General features: G+C 40.3%; 1 protein-coding gene across 1 annotated transcript in view; it reads right to left on the bottom strand.

Annotated features, from left to right (window-relative positions):
• Nucleotides 1–22,496, bottom strand: part of NDOR1 (NADPH dependent diflavin oxidoreductase 1) — a gene marked incomplete in the record, with an annotated part of 478,408 nt that overhangs the window by 444,546 nt on the left and 11,366 nt on the right. Inside the window, 2 exon segments of the mRNA XM_044058525.1 lie at nt 8,392–8,469; nt 9,942–10,076. Of these exon segments, the coding sequence (XP_043914460.1) occupies nt 8,392–8,469; nt 9,942–10,076 (213 nt within the window).

Raw genomic sequence — 22,496 nt, 5'->3', positions numbered from 1 at the left:
CAATCAGTAATACAACAAATCACTTTTAAAAGTGCTGAATGTGGGAAAACAATGGCAAAAGAGAATTAAAGAAACACATTTCAATTGTTATATTTCAAAACAAAACAAGACTCCATGCATAAAATTTAGCAAAAAAGAATTCATTGTTACATAATGCTGTTTTAAAGTTGTCCTATATCTTTGGTATGTACAAACATGTTCCAATGTTGTTTAAATCATCAGGTGAACCATTATAGTGAATTAGAAAGTGAGTGGACATTAGGTTAATGCTACAGTCTTACCCTTATCTTCTTGACATGCTTCTGCAGCAACAATCTTAACTGCATTTTATAGTTTTACCTATAAAAATGTTGGTGCAGAAACAAGAACACAAGTGACAATTAATATTCCCCCCAGCATGTGAGAAACAGAGTATTAATTTTTCTTAAAAAAAAAAAAAAAAAATTGCAAGGGCAAACAGTCACTACAGTGCAAGTACACCTATGAAACAATATTTATTATACCATGACCCCCCCAAAACGTGCACGCTGATTGGCCAGCGTGCCCGTTGTAAATAGAGTTATACTAATGGAAAAAGGTCCTAAAATAACGGAGATCTCCATGTTAAACCCATTTAACATAGCGACACTTTTAAAAAAAGCAATGGAGAAAGAAGATCTCTGTTGCTTTTTTTTAGTGTCTCGCTACGTTAAATGAGTTTAACATAGCGAGACAGTTTTAAAATAAGCAACGGAGACCTGTACATACCAACACTTTTAACACAGAAAACATCTTCAGATAGAAAGATTTCTTCAGAAACGCAGTAAATCTGAGATTTCACTTAACAAACCACCTGCAATTTCCTTGTCACTTTTAGGACAACTTAACTATAGATGCTCCTTTATGTATTCACTGGCACAGAGTGTCTGGGATAATATGTGACAGAACACCACCAAAGAAGCTGAAACCTGGGCAGTAAAGGCAAAGCAGATGAGGACACTAAAGGTGATGGAGATGAAGAGCAGGAGATGGAGAGGATGCACACTGTCAGACACACAAAATGACATCACAGCAGAAGCCAAAGTAGCTCCAAATGCAGAGAAGGTCAAATAGCACAGATTACAGTGGTTAGAGCACATGTGCAGGAAAGCAAAGCAGAAGACAATTGGAAGAGAATTTGGGACAGACAGGAAGAAGGCGAGAGGAAACAAGGATGCCCAATAAAGAGATGGATGGATTGTGTGAGAGAAGGCCTGCGATAACCAGGCATGACTCTCGAAGAGGGTAGGAGTGCAGAATTGAAACGAGAGAGAGACTGAACCCCTACATCATGCAAACAAAAATGGGAAAAGGCAGGGCTGATGAGGGTGTACTCAAGAGCTCATTTCTAGGTGTCTCAGCTACTGTCCAATAAATTTTTATAGCCTGACTGAATAATGTCCTCCCTCTTATTTAACATTTCAAACGTTTTCATTTTACTGGCCTCATCTAAAACAATCCTTTTTTGGTATTTCAGAGATTTTCCTTGTTCTCAAAAATTCCCTTAACATAAAGGAGACCAATAAATGGGAGCAATGCCCATGAGAGTTGTGGAGACTAAACCTATTTCCACTTTAGACCAAGGACAGTCTGGAACACAAATTAATGAAAGATAGGTGGTGCAGTGTTGCAACGGTTAACGTTCTCCCCTCACAGCAAGATGATGGTCTCCCTTTTGATTCTTCACTGGGGCACCTTCTGTGCAGAGTCTGCATGTTCTCCTTACGTACACGTGGGTTTTCTCCGGGTATTCCGTTTTCCTCCCACATTACAAAGACATGCATCTGGAGCATTTCTTCCCAGGCCTCAGCTGAAAATAAAGAAAGTTTGACTAGGACAGAACCCAACATTTGTTGTCTGGGAAAGAAAGAGAAAAAGAAAATAAATCATAATTAAACATACACAAGTACATTTCCCCTACTGGCCAGTGTGCGCCCACCATAAAGCCCAGCAGCCCTGGGTCAATCTGCCACTGGTTGGCCAGTATTCAGCTGCCCAGTTTGGGTTACCTGGGAAAGTTCGATGTAAAACCAATCTACCTGCCAAACACAAATTAAGGTTTGCAATACTCCACACAGGTTCACTGACAGAACAGAGCTTGGAAGTGGATGGCATGATGGCGAGGAGGAGGTTGGACATCCTTTGTACCCACAAGATGAAATGGAAGGGCAAAGCCACTGGGGCTTGGGATCCGCAGTCTACTCCTCATAAAAAAAGGACAAAATAGAAAGCTGTGGAAACTGTGAAGAGGGAGACGCTTCAGAAGACAGGGAGGGGTGTCATCAGAATTAGAGATAGATGCAAAGCAAATCAGACTCCAGTGCAAGGATAGAGTAGTTGTAATCTCAGCCTATGCCCCACAGCAGGGTACGTTAGCAATGAAAAAGTACATTCGGGCAGCAGTTCCAGGACTTGCTAAATAAAAGCAGGCCAGCAAGGTCTATTATAACTTCGAAGATGTAAAACTTCTAAAGTTATATCGAACCCACAACATCGAAGGATGAAAATAGCTAAGCCCCGGAACATCGAAATCTTACCTAGGGCAAGATTTTGGTGGGCCGTTCTGTGGATTCGCCATTTCCTCCACTGTGGTGCGAGAGTTACGGGCCTTAGGGTTAGGGTGCGGGTTAAGGTATGTGGATAGTTAGTAATGTATGTATGGTTTAGTGTAGGGTTGGGTTCTGTTAACTGTATGTGTGTGGTTTATTTATTTTGGTGTGCATGTTTCTCGGAACAGCAATCCCCCCCCCCCCCGAGAAAAATTCGCTATTCTGAGCGTTCAATGTGATCTATATTCGAAACTCCAAGTTCGAACTTATGGTGTTCGATATTTTGGAATTTCCAATATATGATATAGACCTAGCCAGCATGAGGTGGGGTTAATGGGGACCAGAATACACATATCGAGATAGAGAGAACAGAGCATGAGGACTGCCTGGGTCCACATGGGTGGGGCAACAGGAATAAAGCAGGAGAAGGCATTCTACACTTCTGCCTGGCAAATAGCTTGATGGTGGCAAACACAGTTCAGCAAAAAGAGAGTCACACGATCACATACAACAGTGGCCAACATGCAACTCGGGTAGACTTCCTCTTTGTAAGAAAAAGCCACTGGAGTATAATCAGTGATTGCAAAGTCATCCCAGTGAAAAAGTCAGCCCGCAGCATAAACCACTGGTTGCCACAAAGCGGTCACAGAAGGCTCTAAAGTCAGAGACTAGCCTGAAAACTTGGAAGCCAACTGGAGAGAAAGCACAAGAGTTCAAGGAAATACTCTTGTGCCGTAGCAAATCAAGGAGAAGAACAGGTGGAGTTGAAGAATGGTAGCTCCTCAAAACAGCATGTGTGAGGACTACAGAACCGATATGCAACCACACCAGGTATGGAAAGGAAGATGCACAAGAAAAGCTGGCGGTGGAATGTAAAAGTCTAAAGTCATCAGCCAAAAGGAGTACAAGAAAAAATGAGACAGAAAGAGCAGACCAGGCTAGGAAGGCATACTGGTTGTCTAACAAAGAGGCAAAGACAGAGTTGCAAAAGTAAAGAACAAGGCATCAGAGACACTAACAGCTTTTAGAAAGTAACTCAGTAGATTGCACAAAGAAACAAAGAAACAATCAGGTTGCAAGGCAAACACAAAGAGAAAGAAGACAGTCAACAGAACCCTTCATATGGCATGCCAGCAACAACCTATTCAGTAGTCTACAGGACATCAAAGGGAGATGGAGCACTTTCAGCAGCTTCTGAATGAAGAAAACCCAACAGAAGCTGTACGACCCCAGACACGGCCTACAATGCCTTCATAGTGGAGGCAAGAAGAGCACTAAGGAAAATGATGTCAGGGAAAACAGCAGATTTGCCCAAGATGTTGGGCAAGTTAGGAGAGAAACAGCACCTGGGGGTACTCACAGCAGTATGGAGAAACAGCACCTGGGGGTACTCACAGCAGTATGGAGAGAAAGGGGTACCCCAGGTGACTGCGGAACAAGCATACTTCTGCCAGTACACAAGAAAGGGTACATCCACAACTGTGGGCAGTACTGAGGTATCAAACTCCTGTCACACTGTATGAAAGTTCTGCAGATGGTGATCGATAAATGAATACGCAGAGTATCAGAAAGAAAGATGGGAGATGAGCAGTTCAGATTTAGATCAGGTTTCTGATGTTTGTAGTGAGACATACAGTTGAAAAGAAAACTAGAGATGAGAAAGGAGTCCATCTAGGTATTCCTAAACTTGGAGAAAGCATACAAGGTCTCAAGAAAGCAGATTTGGGCAGTCCTGTGGTACTGCAAAGTCCCAGAAACATTGGTAGAATTAGTGCAGGTTATGTTCAAGGATCCAGCGGCACAATTACAAGCAGGGTTCACACTCACACAGGGGTGCCCAGTGGGAGTGGGTGTGCAAAGTTCCTGTCAGAGCCCACTGCTGTTCATATTGGCGATGGACTACATTAGCAAACAGGTTACAAGTGGGCAGATCAACAAAGCTGAGGTGTACAGATGAAGTGGCATTACAGGCACGTTCTGAAGAGCTTCAGCAAAGGATAAAGGAATGAAATGCAAAACATTAGGCACATGGGATAAAACAGAGTGCAAATAACACAGTTATCATGGCAGCAAACTAGGGAAAATCATAAGAAGCTGAGAAATGAGACAGAGGGAAAAATAGTGGAACAGACTAAAAGCTTCAAGTACCTTGGGGGGGTGCATGAGAAAAAGGGAGGGGTGCGTAAGGAGAAGGTAAGGTCAAAGCTAGAAATCAGAGGGGATGCAGACAACTGGCAAAGAGTATCGGGGGAGTGAATGACAGAAGAATGCCAAAGAAACTGATTTGTATACCTCGCATAACAGTGGTGTGACCAGTACTACTGTATGGTACAGAAACCTGGGCAGTAAAGACAGAGCAGATGAAGAAGCTAGGAGGTAACAGAAATTAGGTGGCTGAGACAGGTGGTAGGATGTGCACTGCAATGAGGACATTGGAGCAGAAACCCAAGTTGCTCCAATTGAAAAAGGTTCAGAGAGAACTGATTACAGCAGTCTGGGCACATGCACAAAAGCAGATGATTTGAGATACACAGGATGAAGCCAAGAGGAAACAAGGATGCCTAACAGAGAGATGCATTGTGTGACAGAAGACACAAGACAGTCAGGCATGACTGTAGAAGATAGGAGATGGACACTGAATCAAGTGATGGTGGTATTCCAAACCAAAAGTACAAAAATGGGAAAATGGGGGATGATGATGACTGCGATGAAGATTAAAATTAAAATGATTATGAAAAATCAGTATCCAAACTGTGGGTGACCCCATTTCAAATAAATATCAAAATTATCACTAACAAAAATAATGTATATAAAAAATCATTACGATGTACACATTTCTCTTTCAAATAAAGCCATAGCCAAAGCCATAGCCAAAGATGCATAATCCTAAGCAAGAGTTCCCTTATGCTGATCACCAAAGAAGAGAAAGAAAATTATGGGTCAAAGAAAAGTCAGTTCTACTAAAATGTAAAAGTGGAACGTTACCTTAAAAAGGCAGCAATGCAACCAAACCATGGCAATGCTGTGTATTAGCAGAGAGGCTACAGCTATCCCAAGTATATTGGCCTACAAGTAACTGTGGAAATTTTAGGCTGCTCCTTTTTGAAGAATCCATCTGAAGTATTAATTTATTTAGTTGGATGTTAATCACTTAATAAAGCGTCTCCCTGAGAAACGCTCCTCCTATTAGGAATTGGAAAAAGTTTACATATTTTTACTAGACAACAAAAGACAGCAAGCTTAGGTTTAGAAAAGTATTTGACCAATTTCTTAATTATTAATAGTTTAGAATTTCAAAATCCACATGGAAGCAGCTGTCAGCATCATTTGGTTGCTAAATAACCAAATTATCCAGGCAAAGGAACATAGAGCAAAACAAAAAAGCTATCTTGAATAAAGTTTACTCACATTATATAAACGTTCATATCCAACATTTCCAGAGATGCATAAAATAAGTTCCAGATGGTATGTCATTTAAAACACTGATGTACAGACATCACAATGAAACAATTTTTCTTTTTTTAAGCAATGAACTATTAATGAGAATCATCTTTATTCCAGTGTTGAAAGTTTTATACTAAATATTTAATTTTTTTCTAAACTACAAATTGTTGTGATTTTTAACACTGGTTTCAAACTAGTAGTTGCACTGAGATCAGGATGTCAGGTCATAACAATGCTATTTAATAATACTCATGCATTTCATATTTCCAAATCTATATTTTTGACCAAATCTGACACTCGCTTGCTTCATTACTTCTAGTCTTCTAAACAGAAAAGAATGATCTATACCTGTTAAATGGGATAGATCCAGCTAACGTAGGATGTAATAATATGGTACATCTAATATTAGAATAATGCTCAGTTACCCTTTCTTTTAGACAGCCAACATTTTTATCAACATAATATGCAGTGCAAGTAGTGCATGCATTTAAATACATTTATTTTGACAAATCGGCATATTGGTCATTGGGTGTTTACATTCAACATCATTAACAACATACCTACAAAATAAAATCTAATAAGGATGTTTAACTGTTTTATGCAATAATTTAATCTCTTTTTGGTTTGCTCTTATAGCTGCATCTTGTTTTAACTGAAATCCTTTTTAAATGCAAATACCGATATCAATACTATTTGTTAAAAAAGGCAAGTTATTTTTCTATAATTAGCTTCCAGCTGAAACCACATGTATATACTATGATGTATTCCACTACTGTTATCTTTATTTCTGGTATTAACAGTAACTGGATGTGCAGATACTTTTTTCTGCAAAATAATATTTCCCAATGGTCATCCAAGTGATAAACACATCACATTTATCCTCCTGCTGTTTAAAAGGTAGCTTCACTGTGAGATATAATTAATAACTATGTGCAATACCATCAAGCATATAACTTGGATGCATACTACTCTGATGCAAGACAATTCTTTAGCCCCTCGTTCTTATAAATGTGACATACTATTCACACATTAACAGTCATGTCTAATAAAACAGCATCATTAAATATTCTTTAAATTTCAGGTTTTACTCAATGTGAATTATCAAATAAATCTATTGTTTACTTAGTTACATGCATTACTTGTACTTTATATTATGTTGGTAAATCTAAATCTATTAGAAAACTAAAAGCAATAAATATTGTTGACATTTAAACAGATGAACACTACTTTAATATTAGACATGCAATACTACAAAACGCATTAGCTAGACATACCCATTTGAGAAGTGCGGATCATTACTTTCTGTTTAAGTTACAAGAAGCAATTATTGTAAGCCACAAAGTGAATTTGCACTTGGAAATGCTTAAATATTCATGGATATCATCATTACATGCTGACAGACATGATTTGGTTTCAACACAACTGTCAGGGAAAGTAAAGTGAACAAGGGGAGACGGGAACAGAAAAGAATGAAGAAAGAATTTGGGAGGGAACAACATGCATAAGTCAAACTTATAACTAACGGACAGATATTTAAATGGGCCAAGTGTACATACAATGTGACTAACTCTGGCTGTTGGAAGTTTATAGGTTCATGATCAAATACTACGCCAACTGCCCTGAAGGGCCATTTTAAGTCTTGCCAATAACCCAAGATCAGAATTAAACCTTATACTTTATGTCTATAAGGTAAAGCCCTTAAGTATTATGCCAAATACACAGTTCTAGGAAGAAACAGTCTGGTTTCCACATGTGGGTAAAAGTTTCCCGTTATAAAAGAAAGAATAAAACTTTTATACTAAAAAAAAAAAAAAAAATGGAACTATGAGAAACAGCAACTGAAACAAAGGTGAAAAGCAGTGGACCACAACAGCTGCGTCTAGTAGGCACCAAAATATTAACCACTGTCAGAGTGTTACCACACGTCCTCCCTGGATCCACATGGGTTTCATCAGGGCTCTGGTTTCAGCCCTCATCCCAAAGACATGTGGGTAAGATAAGTAATGCTGAAACTGACCCAAAGTGTTATTTGTTGTGTGTCTAACACCTAAATCCTGTCCAGGATTTTTCAGGCGTTAATCCATCTGCTTTTCATGACGGGATTCAATTTTCTAAAACGCTGAATTATACTAAAGTGAGTACTGAAAGGTGATAGAGGGGCATCCATTGTTCAGATAATATCAACTTACAGAACTGCATCGCTGAAAAGCATCACTTGACATCATTAGGGGATGTTTAATCATAGGCTTCATTCCCAGTACATCTAATGTATAAATATAGACAACAATTTGTACCTTCATTTTCCAAAGGAAAAGAAAACAGCAGGTCATTTTAGCTTAAATGCCTCTTCTTATTTAAAGAGATAATCTCTGGCAAGTACCTTCATATTATCAGGAGGGTCTCCTTGACCTGTAGTTGCGCACACAAACACGACAAGTGGTTCAGTGATCAGCGTAGCCTAAGGGAAAAAAAAAGTACAAAGATTAAAACCAGAAATGTGTACTACAGCCGACAGACTGAAAGATTAGTCCACCTCAACTTTAACCAAACTTAACAGGAGAAACAACCACAGGATGGCACACATGGCCACTAAAGAATTAAGATAAAACAGCTCTTCTTGGTTTGCCTGTTTTGCAGTCCTGCAGTTATTTCAAGCACTGATTACCATCCAAAAGAGCCACAGTAGTAGTACAGGCTCCAAATAATGATAAAGGAATGTAACTGCTGCTTTACAACACACTATACTCTTTACAATTGTGTACATGCACCTGTGCTCCAACACTGGCAAAGGAATCTGACAGACAGGACAAGACATGTAGTTAGGTATGCTAATTCCTACCCACACTACCCAAGCTTGTCATACAATGGCATTACATGTAAAGAAAAGCATAATTCCCAAAGAAACATAAAGGGGCTGAACATAGGCAGGAGTGTGAAAAAGCAGGCAATGGTCAAGAAATGCACTTGGGTTTGAAAAAGTTCCCACGTAACCCTAACAGAAAAAATGCATTAGGAGGAAATGACTACTATCACACTTTGATAAACTGCAATGCAACAATGCTCGTCTTACTACACCAGTAATGCTAACACAGCTGCAAGGAATCATTTGAAAATACTACATACTATAAACAATCAGTATTCAAACCATTCCACTGTAGAGTTTCCAGCAGCATCAAGTCACAGAGACGGGTTGACTGACAGGTCCTTTGGGTGTGCCCTTGACTGACAGGTCCTTTGGGTGTGCCCACTATATGGACCTATGTCTGGATGTGTCCCTACCTCTGCCTTACGTCACAGAGATGAAGCCTCTGACAGCTCCCTATGGGTGTAAAATACATTTACCTTCAAAGCACCCTGTAGGCTTACAGGGCACAAAACCCTGTTGCTATCAACCAGGAATGTGTCTTTACAGCAAAATGCTGTTCATACTGTAAGCCTCTGCTAAATATCTAAACACTGTTGTCTTATTAACAAGATTCAGAGTACAAATGTGTCCTACAAAATTATTCGCTTCATAGTGTCGGAGAGAAAGCATTAGATTAGCGTTAAACTTTACAGTAAATATAGTTCACAGAAACCACCACCATGATTTTGTTAAATGGCAATAGAAAATACTGCTGCTCCACAATAACTGAATGCTTTCACTGTATCAATGCGTTTCCTTCAACACTTACAGCCGTAACATGCCACTTATCCTGCATGATCAGTCATAAGCACCATACAAAAAAACAAAAAATATAATCATTCACGTTCTGCCCAAAGAGCTGCCTTCTAGATTTGTGTACCTACCCCCTAATTAAAAACAACTAGCTTCAGTCTCTAGACTATTTACTAGACAGGGAGGCACATGGCTTCTTGTGGAGTAATGCTTCAGGGTGGAGTTCTTGGTGTAGGTGAAACATTAAGAAACCTACATTAAGACATACTCACTATGTTATAACTGTCCAGTGCTTCAACCCTGCAAGTAAACTGCCGTCTCTTGGCTTCTCTACCAATCCTCTCCGCCACATCCTGTGCAGTGCCAGTCTGACTTCCAAATAAAACCAGCAACTTCCGGTCAGACATCTAAAAAAGAAGAAAAAAATTCTTAAAATTGATCTGCTGCTGTCAACCAGAAAGAGAGGTTAGACTTTCACAAGGACAAGTCATACAAATTAATCTAAGCAAACCCAAAATATTGTGGAACCTTCTGTAAGGTATGCTTGTTCTACAACTGAATATATTTTTTACCCATGTTAGCACTTGTTTTTAGGTGTACAGCAGTTAGAAATGTCGATGTTTTTTTGCTACATGTTGAAACATCAGCATTATGGGTTTTGCTTAAAAGTGTCGATAATATGCATATTAGTCAATGTATACACACACATATTATATGGAAACCTATTGCAAGATCGAAATTACACAATAGCGAAAAGGAATTCAGTTTGCACACATTAACGAAACCACACTTAATCGAATCCATACTACACAGATTTACAAAATGTCGAAAATGAACTAGGCAAATGTAGAAGGTCTAACCCAGGCGATAAACCCCACACATCAAACAAACAAGCACAACAATTCCCAGTGCTCCCAATCACGTCAACTTCAATCTTACATTTTTAGTAGTAATTGCAGACACACTGTACATATGAGTATTCCTCTTTATTTTCAAAGATCATCTCAAACCGTTTTAGACGTCGCATCAATGCTCTTCTCTTAGGGGATTGTGGACACCCTGCACACATTCTTACATGGGCTTCATCTATCCTATTTTGTTCTCTACAAACTACATTTAACCACAGTATGTAAATCCGATACAGGATTTCCCTGTCAAAGATTTAAATCTATGATGCCACGCCTCTACCGCATTCTGTGTCTTAGGTAAACAGAGTTCATTGAGAATAGACACGTTCCAGAATTGTATAGGGAATAGTGGTGGGAACCTAACAGTGGTAGATCTAGTAGAAAAGCACCTAGGCTTTCCTAACAAGTACCATTCCTCGAAGAACTTTAAGAACACTCTAACATCAGCAGGAAAAACAGATTTCAGATTGTAATATGTAGCAACTACATCTTCCTCTTGCAAGAACGCCAGTGCAGCTATTCTTTTAATTGCTAATTGAAAGGAAAGGTTGCTATTATACAGAGATCCCTCTTTCCTCCAAAGATTTCTGCCGAAATGAAAAAAAACACCCTTTGCATACTACATTATTCACGTTTTGTCTTATGCTCCATATTGCAGCAATTTCAAAGTCACACATTATATACCGAACATGAGTGGTACAATTATTCTCCTCCAGCAGAGCAAACACACAATCCCACATCATACTGTATGACAACTCTTTCTAGACATCAGACAGAATAATGGCCTAGTTTTACAGTATGCTCCGTATTTCACATTTGCATATATGCTATGCCTACAAGGTGCCCCCTCTAATGAAATATGTCCCGTCAACTAGCCACATACCTGCCAAAGCTAAATCCTGTAAATTCTTTCGTGTGCTAAACACTACTACAATATTCTCTTTACTTTTATCTACTTTCCTCTTTTGTAAGGAAAGTACTGTCTTTCAATTCACAATCTGTGACATTAACATTCAACAATTTCAAGTTCCCTTTAAATTTTGACACTCCACCCTTTTGTCTAACTCGTCTTACTTTCTGAAGTAAAGCACAACGGCTTGTAAGAGAAGGCACGTACTCCAAGGAAGTGGAAGTGATGGCATCATCCACTATAACACAGGGTGAGTCACGAGATAGGGAAGCTCTTTCCTTTAAATCAATTGTAATACTATACTTCTCAACTTGCGTTGGATCACCTTCGTGATGATGTGGAACAGACTTCAATAATTCTTCTCCTGTACTCATACAAACAGTAACTGCTCTTCCCTTACACTTAATCGGGCATTTTTCAAATGCAACACCAATATTTTCTACATGTAGTTGCCTTTTCAAGTTTATAAGTGTAGCCATCCAAGACTAGGATTTGTTTACCATTTTGGGAAAGTGTTGTTTGATAGGTTTGGCCAAGAACCCCTGGAGCCAAATCCTCTAAAAATTCGCCATTTTGTTGTCAGGTACAGAGTACACAGTAACAGATGTCTCACTCATTATATAGTACCAGATTATCGGAAGTATTTTTCGACATTTTGTAAATCAGTCTAGTATGGATTCGATTAAGTGTGGTTTTGTTAATGTGTGCACACTGAATTCCTTTTCGCTATTGTGTAATTTCGATTTTGTAAATAGGTTTCCATATATCAAAATGGACATCCACAACTGTGGGCAGTACAGAGGGATCAAACTCCTATCGTAGAAATGAGGAGAGTCCAATTGGGCATTCCTAGACTTGGAGAAAGCATATGACAAGGTCCCAAGAAAGCTGATATGGGCAGTACTGCAGTGGTTTTAAGTCCCAGAAACACTGGTAGAATTCATGCTGGTTATGTACAAGGACCCAATGACTCAAGTACAAACAGTATTTGACCTCACAGAGGGGTTCCCAGTGGAAATGGGTGTACACCAGGGCTCAGCTCTGAGCCCACTGCTGTTCATACTGGTGATGGACTACACTAGCAAACAGGTTGGAGGGGACAGATCAACAAAGTTGCTGTATGCAGACGACATGGCATTACAGGTAGACTGAGCAAGAACTTCAGTTTTGCACTCCATTTCCCTATCCTTTGCTGAAGGCACATGGGATGAAACTAAGCACAGAGAAGACAACGGTAATGACAGCAAATTGGGGAAATCAGAAGAAGCTGAGAACTGGGAAGACAGTGGGACAGGCAAATAGCTTCAAGCATCTGGGAGGGGTGGTTGAAGAGAAGGCGAGTCTGAATGACAAGTTCAAAGCCAGAAGCAGAGGGACTACAGCCACAGAGTCTCAGGTGTAGTCTACAACAGAAGAATAATTTTGACTTCCCAAGGTCCATAAAAATCTAAATTGTCCATATTTTAGACCCACAGAGGCGAGTCAAGGCAATAAAACAGGCATTAGCCATTTATATAGATAAATTTTTAGAAAAGTGGGTTGTACAAAGTAAATCCTACGTAAAAGATACTTTTGATTTTAAAAATTTGGTTAAGAGTGTGAAGGTAGTAGACTGTGGTTGGTCACTGCAGATGTAGCATCCCTATATACAGTTATACCAAATGAAGAAGGGTTGGAAGTGGTGAATAGGGAGCTTCATACCTCAGGATTATTTAGTAACAGAAAAATTAGATTGTTCACAGAACAGTTATTTTACCATACAACTTATTTTAGTTTAACGGTGAAATATACAAACAAATGGAGTGGCAATGGGGGCTGCTACAGCCCCCATGTTATGCCAGTATTTTTATGATGGCATAGAGAAATGCAGTGATTTTAAAGTCAGTTTTTGAGAAACATATGTATAGGCATTTCATAGATTTTTTTTTTTTATTTGGCAGTGTTCTGAAAATGAACTTTTAGATCTTATTAGGCATGTGAATGAATCCACTAGTTATTTAAAGTTGACTTAATTATAGCAAAGGACAGTATTAATTTTTAGACCTTAATGTGTACAAATCTATGAATATCTTAAAAGTTAAGATTTATAAAAAAAGATGTTCAAAGCAATAGTTATCTTCAAACTAAAACTGTGAATACTTTCAAAAGTGAAGAAAAATATACTAAAAGTGCAATTCACAAGAGTCAGTAGGTTAACTGGCAAGACTGTATTTTTTGAGAGAGAGAATGTGAGGAACTTAAAAGGAAATTTTATGTGAGCGGTTACCCCAAGGATTTAGTAAAAATAAAGTCCCTGACAGAAGTAAATAAAGGGAACAAAAAGTTGAAATTGAAAATAAAATGGTGGAGAAGAAAAAAAAAGATTTCTCTTTAGCATGTATTTTAGAGAACTCAACAGATGAAAATAAGATCAAAGGTATAATAAGTAATAATTGAAAGTTCTTAATGAACTTCTAAGAAATTAAAAATATTATAAGGGGTGATCCAGTTTTTGTCTCGAAAAAGGGAAAGAATCTAAAAGACTTATTTAAAAAAGTCGCTCAAGTCCACAGATATCGTACAGTTTAAATGTTGGGTTGAAAAGATGCAAGAATTGTAAGTTATGTTCATATATTAAGGAAGGTGAGAATTTTGAGGTAGCACCTAGAAATTTTGAGATTAGGTTGAACAACCCTTATAACTGTATGTCGAACTATGTAGTATACGTTGCATTTTGTGATTTTATGCCCAGCATTTTATATAGGAAGAACTATCAAAGAATTTTATATGCCGGTGAATGAAATGTAAAAGCAGTGGACAACCTAGATACAAGTAATGCCCTGGGTAAACATGCAATCTGACAGAAAAAAATAAGGCATTACTTGATCAGTTATGGTTTTGACTGCAGATCCGATACAGAAGATGAACTTGATTGGAAAGAATTTTGCTGGCAAATAAGACTAAATGCATGTACAAACCCTGGTCTGAATGACAGGGAGAATTTTAACGTTTTGAAAAGTAAAGGGTTAATGCACTGAGCATTTGTAGTCACATGTTATGGTCATTAAGTATTTAAATGAGAGGGTTTTTGATGCAACATGGACTGATGAAGTTCCATTAAGGGATTGAAAGTGCTTACTGGTTGTTTTTGTATTTATTTGGTGTAATAAGTTTTATAGTTGTTCATGTTGTATGGCTGTACAGTTTGAGTGAAGAGCTTCGTGGCATATACATATGCATATGTATAAACACACACACGCTAACCTAGAGTAAGAGCAGTATAGTAGCAGTAGTTAGGACAACAGTACATAGTTAGGACGACAGTACAGTTGGGTAAAATCTTACCATAACTGTAGATGTCCCTCTCTTCACTGCTGCAGAATTCTTTAAAGTAAGGATCCCCTGCCAAGGGTAGCCCAACATCCAGCCAGTATACAAAAGCCTTTAGGTTGTTCATAGGTAGGTACTAGGCTACTGGCCCTTGGGCCTATGTAAGCCTAGCCAAAAAAGGTACCCTGTCTTTCGCCACCCAAGAAAATTATTTTCCTGTGCCCCTGTCGAGCAGAGCAACAGAGGTGATCCCCGGGGTGAATTTCCTATTTCCCATCCAATCATCAAGACTTTTCTTGAAGAGTGCCGAGGAGGAGCTTTGTTTGACATAGATGGGTAGTTTGTTCCAGAGTATGGGAAGTCTCTGGGACAAGAATCTATCCCTCCAGCATGTTCTGTTTATTGTGGTTACAAGGTTTAGGTCCCTAGAGCATGCAGCTCGGAGGGATTGGGATTTCTTTAAGTGGAGCATGTCCAATAGCTCTGGGTTTGACATAGCTTTTTGGCATTAAGCTTGAGGCCATAGCTTTGACACCAGGCATTTGTCTCAAGTGAGGCCCTTTTGTAGGATGTCCACATCATTAGGAGTTTCAATTATGGCTCCTAGTTTGCAGTCATCTGCAAACTTTGTTAGTCAAAGACCCTCTGTGCTAGCCTGTACTTCAGAGAAGTAGATACCAAACAGGAGAGTACTCAGGACTGAACCCTGTGGTACTCCATTTGTCACTGGTCTGAAGTTGGATTTGGAGTCTGCTACTTTCACAGTGTGGGTTATGTCAGTGAGCCAGCTGGCAACCCATCTTGTGACACAGGGATTTATACCTAGTTTAGTGAGTTTACCTATAATTTCAGAGTGGGGGATGGTGTCAAAAGCCTTGCCGAGATCTAGATAGACCACTTTACCCTCATCTAAGGCTTTGGTGACCGCTTCAAAGTCGTCCATCAGGTTTAGGAGACATTATCTGCCTTTTACAAACTCGAACTGGGTGGGGTCCAGAGTTGGGAGATTACCAATGTCTTTGTTTACAAGTTCCATGACGACACATTCCCATGACCTTGCAGAACAGGCTTGTTAGGCTAACCATTCAGCAGGCACAAAACCGGAGGTGAGGGCTATAACTGAACATGGTGCTTAGGTGGGGTGCCAGCTCATTCTATAGTTCGTATAGAACGCAGCCTGGGATGTTGTCGGGTCCCATGGATGCTGTGTTCTTGGCTTTGGATAGTGCAGTTCTTACCTGTGCAGCCGTGATTACAGGAACTTTGCATTCTTCCAGTATAGAGATGGGCCCTTTAGGGAGTGAGGGGGGGGGGGGTAAAGTTAGCAATGAACTTACTGCCAGGATGTTGGCAATATCAGTTGATTCTGTATATTTAGTGCCATTGTGCTGTAACTCAGAGCAGATCTGAGTGTTCCCATTGAGAATCTTGGCATAGCTATAGAATGCTTTGTGGTTGTCTTTAGAAATCAGTGACTGTTTTGTTTTTGTAACTAGCTTTGGAGGATTTTATGAGGGATCTCAGCTTCTTACCGAGGCTGGCCAGGGAGTTCCTCCAGTCATGGGATTTCTTTTTTGCAACAGTTTCTTTCTTCTATTGTAGCGTTTATGGCAGGGGACCACCAGATTGGCTTCTTTTTTTTTTTTTGGGAGGATAGCATCTTGGTTCTGTTAGGGAAAGCACGATCCATGCACTCGTGTAAGTGCTTATAAAGTGCATTTGTGTGTAGGATTCAGCAGTCGTACCTCTACTGTCAGTCTGCATGGGTGTCGTGAAGTTTGCCACTTCTGTCTTAAGAAGCATGAAGTTGGCTTTGGAGAAATTTTTTACGGTGCTTTCCCTAATGGGGGGTGGTATGTGGATATCTAGGGTTATTAGCTTGTGGTCGGATCTGACCAACAAGAAAATGACCTCTGGTGTGGAACATGTTGGCAATGGGCAGGTCTAGGATATTGCTACCCCTGGTGGGGGTGTGGATAAGTTGATCCAAGGCATTGGAATTTAGGAATTCCAGAAAACAAAGAGTTCGTACAGCAGTAGTTTTCCCAGTTAATTGGTGGGGAAGTTGAAATCGCACATTAGGGTGTTGGGTTGTACCCTAATATTTTCCAGTGCATCAAGAAATGAGTGGGAATCCTGGGGCAAGGTGGGGGATCTGTAGCAAGTTACAATTTGGAACGCGGTCTTGCCCAGTTAATTGCACTTGGATAATCTCAGATGCATTATGCTGAGCAACTAGCCTAGAGGTGTGGATATCCTTAATGAATATAGACACTCCTCCGCCTTTAGTGCTTCGGTCCAGGTTAGGTGGTCAAAAGGTGTGGTATGAATTTTAGCCTGGTAATGTAGGGGTGCTCTCTGAAGCCTTGAACCAGGTCTCTGTCACTGCATAGACGATGTTCTCCATTTTAAGGAGTGCTTTGAGTGAATGCATTTTGAGGTTTAGACTTATAGCATTGAGTAGCATTACCCTCAGATTTTGCTTGCTTGTACCCGTTACAGTGGTGAATTTGTCATTTGAATCTTGCCTAAAAAAGGCACTATAGGGGTGGCAAGAGCCTTAGCCAGTATTTGGAATCCCAAGGGCAACAAGTGCAGGCCATATCTGGCAAAGCATCATGGTCTGTTGATCACGTCATCCCAGGTAGACAGATAATGGATCCCCTTAGAACGACACAAGAAGCTTAGCCAATTGCTAAAGTCAATCATTTTGTCCATGTACTGTGGTATCATTCTGGGTGATGGCAGGATCCTACTCAGAGCTGGGGTCATACCTGCCTAGGCTACAAGATAGGAGAGCTCCATCTCTCTTCATGTAGTCCAGGGAGGTATGTCTCAGGTCATTCACACCAACACGGACAATGACAGTCAAATTTGTACTTGGAGTGACCCAAGTGTGCGAGTTATGTGGCAGATCCTGGCACCCGACAGGCAGCTTACAGTAACTTTCTCCTTGTTTAGCCTGGTGAGTGGAAAATGAGTGTGCCTGACTATGGAGTCACCTATGACTAGAGTGTTGGGCAAGTTATTATGCCTTATGGGCTGTGGTTGAGTGGCACACTGAGTTTGTGGGCTGTGTTGGGGAGTGGAGGTTGCTTGCGATTCTCCTTTGAAGGTCTGTGTTGCTTGAGCAGATTTTTATTGAGAGCCTCCTCAAATGTAGGTGTGCGTTTTGTGTTTCTGTGCGTGTGTGTGTTTTGGTGGTGTAAGTTTTGAGGGAGTATGTGAGGAGTGTGGTGAGGTGAAAGTGCTTACCTTCTACTCTTGACTGTCTAGTCCAGTCTTGGGTGAAGAGAGCTTTGCTTCCAGTTTGGCGATACAAGTGCATCTCTCACAGGTTGTAGTATTGGGTGGTAGGAGGAGAGGGTTGTCTGTGTACGAGGCAATTGCTGCATTGCCCCAAGATGCCCAGATTCATCAGGTGGACAGGAGAAAACACTGGGAGCGGACCCTTAATAAATAAGCACCTATCCAGGCATGTCTAAGTACTAAAAACTGTTTTCCTCTAGACGAGTGAGGAAAGAGTGCTGTAGTAATTTGTGGCTTATTTAGTGCTTATAACAAGTTCTGAACAAGTGCTCAGCTCAAACAGATTTGAGTGCTAAAACTGGCTAGTTCTAAGGGAAAAATTGAAGAGCCGACTATGGTGCTGGGAACAGTTAACCCTAGCTAAACGGCATCGTACAAAGCTTTTTAATATAAAACAGTAGCAAATGAGATAATCAATAAAAAGCTAAAAACTGAGCCTCGTTCAGCAGTCTTCAGACAAGTTCCAACTGCACACTTCTTCCACTAGGGTGCAGGGGAACCTTCTCAAAAAAAGATGGTCTGGATTAGTGCTCAAGTTATACAAACAAAGCTAGATTCAACAGGACTGAATTTAGTCTATGCTACAGCAAACTAGGCATACCAATTTCAGAAAGAAACAGTTCAAATAAGCAGGCACAGTAAGCCTTTAACCAGAAACTCCCAGCTCAGAAGGGCAGAATCTACCCTCTCCTCCCACAAGAGTGCAGACCACACCTTCTTAATTTAAAAATAACTGGCCCAAAGCCCAAGTGCTTAAACCAGAACTAATAAATGGGTATGGAACACGTATGCTCCCCATGTATGACATAGGGCATAAAGATGACATCCGGATGTACCATCCTCAGAACTAAAAAAAAACTGTAGGAACAGTAGTACAGTTCTGTAAAATCATACCATAACAGTAGATGTTCTTCTCTTCTCCTGCCCTCCTCCCCTGGCCCTTTTGCCTTCTGGATGTGAATGTGGTCTTCCATATCATTGCAGTATTCTTTACAATAGGGAGAGTGCAATACCTCAGGAAGAAAACTGGGAGGGGGAAGGGCCAGCAGAACCTGCTAGGAAGGCATGGAGAATGACCCTAGCAAAACCAACTATGGCCCTAAAAATTACATCTAACTTATAGGTATCCCAAGTTCAAGAAGAAATGTTTGCTTGAGAACAGCCAAATCTAAAAAAAAAAAAAAAAAAACCTAGGATGAAGAGAAAGAAAGCTGTTCAGATTTGCAAAAAGCTTTAGACTTATCCAAATATCACAGTTGTTTAAGCAAATAAAAGGTGCACAAAACCTTCTCACTAGCAGACTGCAGAGAAGGGAAAAAAAGTGGGCAAATGAATAAACTGAGTAAGAGACAACTCGGTAACCTTGGACATAAAAGAGCAATGCTAAGTTGAAGCAGCTGGGTCAAACGGAGCCAGAATCAGTTTTTCAAAAATAAAAGTAAGATCACAGGAAGAATGGACATGCTTCCTGGGAGGCCTAACATGAAGAAAACTTTTAAGTCATAAGACAAGGATTTGGGGGGAAGAGTAGAAGTTTAGTCTTTTAGGTTGAGCTTGAGCTGTGAGTTACAAAGCCATATTTCAGTGGCCATTAAAGCTACCCAAGTAATTTTCTGGAGGTGTACCATGTTGTCAGACATGAAAAGGAGTGTGGAATCATCTGCGTAGTGTACCAAGGTGGCCTGTTCTGTGTATGTACAGATGGGGTTAGTGAAAATGTTAAAGAGGAGGGGACCAAAGACAGAGCCTTGTGGTACACTGGTGGTGACTGGGAGATAAGGAGACAGCACTAAGTGCCATGTTACTGACCGATACCTACTGGACAGGTAGCTTTTGAACCACAGAAGGGTGGGCTGGGAGAGATCTAGTGAGGCTATATGAAATAGAAGTCTGCTGTGACAAACTGTCTCTAAGGCTTTACAAAAGTCTAGAAATAAGGAAGAGACTAGTTTGCCGTTATCTCCAGCTTTACTGACAGTATCTATACATGTTACAAGAGCAGTGACAGTACTACAGGAAGGAGCCATGTTGTGTACGGGATGGGAGTTCTGCCATTATCTCCAGCTTTACTGACAGTATCTATACATGTTACAAGAGCAGTGACAGTACTACAGGAAGGAGCCATGTTGTGTACGGGATGGGAGTTCTGCCATTATCTCCAGCTTTAATCCTGACAGTATCTATACATGTTACAAGAGCAGTGACAGTACTACAGGTTTGAATGTTGGAGCCATGTTGTGTACGGGATAGGAGTTCTGCCATTATCTCCAGCTTTACTGACAGTATCTATACATGTTACAAGAGCAGTGACAGTACTATAGGAAGGAGCCATATTGTGTACAGGATAGGAGTTCTGCCATTATCTCCAGCTTTACTGACAGTATCTATACATGTTACAAGAGCAGTGACAGTACTACAGGAAGGAGCCATATTGTGTACAGGATAGGAGTTCTGCCATTATCTCCAGCTTTACTGACAGTATCTATACATGTTACAAGAGCAGTGACAGTACTACAGGAAGGAGCCATGTTGTGTACGGGATGGGAGTTCTGCCATTATCTCCAGCTTTACTGACAGTATCTATACATGTTACAAGAGCAGTGACAGTACTACAGGAAGGAGCCATGTTGTGTACAGGATAGGAGTTCTGCCATTATCTCCAGCTTTACTGACAGTATCTATACATGTTACAAGAGCAGTGACAGTACTACAGGAAGGAGCCATGTTGTGTACAGGATAGGAGTTCTGCCATTATCTCCAGCTTTACTGACAGTATCTATACATGTTACAAGAGCAGTGACAGTACTACAGGAAGGAGCCATGTTGTGTACGGGATAGGAGTTCTGCCATTATCTCCAGCTTTACTGACAGTATCTATACATGTTACAAGAGCAGTGACAGTACTACAGGAAGGAGCCATGTTACCTGTCAACTGGGATTCCCCAATTTTTGGCTCACAATGTTGCTCTTCCATAATCCCTACAAGAGCAGTGACAGTATTTAGGAAGGAGCCATGGAGGGTTTACAATAGAAATAACTGCCATTATCTCCAGATTACTGAAATGCAGTATCTATACATGTTACAAGAGCAGTGACAGTACTATAGGAAGGAGCCATGTTGTGTACAGGATAGGAGCTGTATTCTGCCATTATCTCCAGCTTTACTGACAGTATCTATACGTTACAAGAGCAGTGACAGTACTATAGGAAGGAGCCATGTTGTGTACAGGATAGGAGTTCTGCCATTATCTCCAGCTTCATACTAATGCAAGACCTATTCTATTATCTTTCTAAGTTTATTAGAGCAATATTTAAAAGTGTACTACAGGAAGGAGCCATGTTGTGTATGGATGGGAGTTCTGCCATTATCTCCAGCTTTACTGACAGTATCAGGCCATACAGTTACAAGAGATTTCAGTGACAGTACTACAGGAAGGAGCCATGTTGTGTCAATGGATGGGAGTTCTGCCATTATCTATACATGTTACAAGAGCAGTGACAGTACTACAGGAAGGAGCCATGTTGTGTACAGGATAGGAGTTCTGCCATTATCTCCAGCTTTACTGACAGTATCTATACATGTTACAAGAGCAGTGACAGTACTACAGGAAGGAGCCATGTTGTGTACGGGATGGGAGTTCTGCCATTATCTATACATGTTACAAGAGCAGTGACAGTACTACAGGAAGGAGCCATGTTGTGTACGGGATGGGAGTTCTGCCATTATCTATACATGTTACAAGAGCAGTGACAGTACTACAGGAAGGAGCCATGTTGTGTACAGGATAGGAGTTCTGCCATTATCTCCAGCTTTACTGACAGTATCTATATGGGTTACAAGAGCAGTGACAGTACTATAGAAGGAGCCATGTTGTGTGCGGGATAGGAGTTCTCCCTGCAGTAGACTGCATTCAAAAACAATTACTAGACTTTTTTCAAGTATTTTAGCGAGGGGAGATAAGATTGCTATAAGTCTAAAATTATTGTCTGTTGAATTTCCTCCTTTGTCAAGAGAGACAGGGAACACAGGATTCCTGGACTGAGATATTTATAAGGATTGAGACAAGATGGGCAATGCTTAACTGCTATTTTAGGTACTCGCTTGTAAGGTCATCAGCTAAAGAAGTGCACAGTTTAAGAGTAGTTATATAGGATGTGGGCACAGGTTTGAAGGGGAAAGTGGATGCCGTGATACATGGCTTTTTGACAAGATTGGGATTAGATGTTGAAGAATCCTTGGTTAAAGATGCTATACTATCTATAAAATAAAAGTTGAACTGTACTACAGTTTTGAGTGGTAAGTTAGTTATCGGGAGGTGGATTTGGGTTGTATTTTTGGCCGGAATGCAAGATTTCTTTAATGCTTGTCCAAAATGTTGCGTTTAGTATTA

This window comes from Protopterus annectens, chromosome 16.part0, assembly GCF_019279795.1.
Source record: "Protopterus annectens isolate FY-2018-M chromosome 16.part0, PAN1.0, whole genome shotgun sequence".
Lineage (NCBI taxonomy): Eukaryota > Metazoa > Chordata > Ceratodontiformes > Protopteridae > Protopterus > Protopterus annectens.
Note: the sequence above shows the minus strand (reverse complement) of the source record. Positions and strands in the feature narration are given on the sequence as shown.